Source organism: Cynoglossus semilaevis, chromosome 18 (assembly GCF_000523025.1).
Source record: "Cynoglossus semilaevis isolate Cse_v1.0 chromosome 18, Cse_v1.0, whole genome shotgun sequence".
Lineage (NCBI taxonomy): Eukaryota > Metazoa > Chordata > Actinopteri > Pleuronectiformes > Cynoglossidae > Cynoglossus > Cynoglossus semilaevis.
This window is the reverse complement of record NC_024324.1, coordinates 9,609,279-9,611,493: the sequence shown is the minus strand read 5'-3', so window position 1 is coordinate 9,611,493 and position 2,215 is coordinate 9,609,279. Positions and strand designations below refer to the sequence as shown.

The window sequence follows — 2,215 nt, the reverse complement described above, 5'->3', positions numbered from 1 at the left end:
AGAGAAAGACATGCTGTGAATATCAACTAAGGGTTTACGTAACTCTGATCTTTCCCTGCTTCTACACTTTCTGCTCGCCTCCTTTTCCTCCTCACTCTTCTCCTTCATTATCTCCTCCTCTGCTTTTCTTTTTCTTTTCTCCACCTCACAGTGCAATTTAAATCCAGACTCTATCAGCAGCCGTGGGACCATCATGCTCTCTGTTAAGTTCATACCGAGTGGATCAGAGGGTGAGCAGGACATGTGTGTTGTGACATGTGAAGGTACATTAAGATCTGTGTTAGTATGATGATCATCTAATGAGACATATTCTCTGTGTCTATGTGTGTGTGTGTGTGTTAAGGCTGTGGTTTGCCACTCACTGGAGAGCTTTACATCTGGCTCCGAGAAGCTCAGGGTCTCCTCTCCAATAAAGGAGGTGCCATAGACTCATTTGTTAGAAGGTGTGTCTAACAAATAATACATATCAATCTATTAATTATTAGTAGAAACAATTTGGACATTATCAGTTTTACAATAGCATATTTTTTTATTGTTGAGTATTTAAATGTTTGATTTGAACATACCTGGGCAAACTATGGCCGTGGGCCAGATACAGCCCACTGGGCTTTCTAGTCCATCCCACCAAACACTGGTACAAAGTATGGTAAAGGCTGGTGTCAATTCTTTTGTATTGTATAAAATGTGCCAAATTAAGATTATTCTTGTACATTTTTATTTAAATATTTCACACTGCATTCAACATCCAATCAAAACTGAATCGGTCCACCAGTCAAATTGTTGTTGAATTTTAAACTCTTTTAAACAGCAGCAGCCATCTTTTGGGTAGACCTAGGTCTATTTTCTGCACACACAACAAATAATGTTTTTTTTGTATGACTGTCACTTGGATAATTATACATTTACTGTAAACCTGCACTTATTATTTTTGTGACTCTATAAGCTACATACTGCCAGATGCCAGTAGACAAAGTGGCCAGAAGACACGGGTGGTGAAGCGCTCCATCAGCCCTAACTACAACCACACCATGGTGTATGATGGCTTCCACACCAGTGACCTGAGGGAGGCCTGTGCTGAGCTGACAGTGTGGCAACGTGAAGGGTTAAAGAGACACGTGTTGGGTGGGATTCGTCTGAGCTGTGGCACTGGTAAGACAGTGTTCTATTATTTTTATAACAATGTTTTAACATGGTTGGTGGGAAGAAAAGATGGCTTCATATACAAATATGTATGAGCCAACAAGAAGGTCACAGGTTTGAGCCACAGCTTGAACTTTAGCAGTGGACATTCTTATATTGAGACTGTATCGCCACAGTTCTACCATACAGTAAGTATACAGTGGGTACGGAAAGTATTCAGACCCCTTTAAATTTGTCACTCTTTGTTTCATTGCAGCCATTTGCTAAAATCAAAAAAGTTCATTTTATTTCTCATTAATGTTCACTCAGCACCGCATATCTCTGTACTTGGCCACATTCATCTTTCCTTCAATTGCAACCAGTCGTCCTGTCCCTGCAGCTGAAAAACACCCTCATAGCATGATGCTGCCACCACCATGTTTCACTGTTGGGATTGTATTGGACAGGTGATGAGCAGTGCCTGGTTTTCTCAACACATACCGCTTAGAATTAAGGCCAAAAAGTTCTAATTTGGGCTCATCAGATCAGAGAATTTTATTTGTCCCCATCTTGGAGTCCTTCATGTGTTGTTTTAGCAAACTCCATGCGGGCTGTCATGTGTCTTACATCGAGGAGAGACTTCCGCCGACTTGACGTCCCTCTGTCATAAAGCCCCGACTGGTGGAGGGCTGCAGTGATGGTTGACTTCCTACAACTTTCTCCCATCTCCCGACTGCATCTCTGGAGCTCAGCCACCGTGATCTTTGGGTTCTTCTTTACCTCTCTCACCAAGGCTCTTCTCCCACGATTGCTCAGCTTGGCTGGACGGCCAGGTCTAGGAAGAGTTCTGGTCGTCCCAAACGTCTTCCATTTAAGGATTATGGAGGCCACTGTGATCTTAGGAACCTTAGGTGCAGCAGATATTTTTTTGTAACCTTGGCCAGATCTGTGTCCTGCCACAATTCTGTCTTTCAGCTCTTCAGGCAGTTCCATTGACCTCATTTGCTCTGACATGCACAGTGAGCTGTAAGGTCTTATATAGACATATAGATATATGGTTTTCCTAATCAAATCCAATCAGTTTGATCAAACACAA

At 42.2% G+C, this 2,215-nt stretch overlaps 1 protein-coding gene across 2 annotated transcripts in view; it reads left to right on the top strand.

The window, feature by feature from the left end:
- The window catches only part of sytl1 (synaptotagmin-like 1), an 8,434-nt gene that overhangs the window by 4,531 nt on the left and 1,688 nt on the right, over positions 1-2,215 (top strand). For both annotated transcript variants that reach the window (XM_025065096.1, XM_025065095.1), the window contains exons 11-13: positions 152-230; positions 344-443; positions 944-1,149. In XM_025065096.1, coding sequence (XP_024920864.1) covers positions 152-230; positions 344-443; positions 944-1,149 — 385 coding nt within the window. The remainder of the gene's footprint in view (positions 1-151; positions 231-343; positions 444-943; positions 1,150-2,215) is intronic.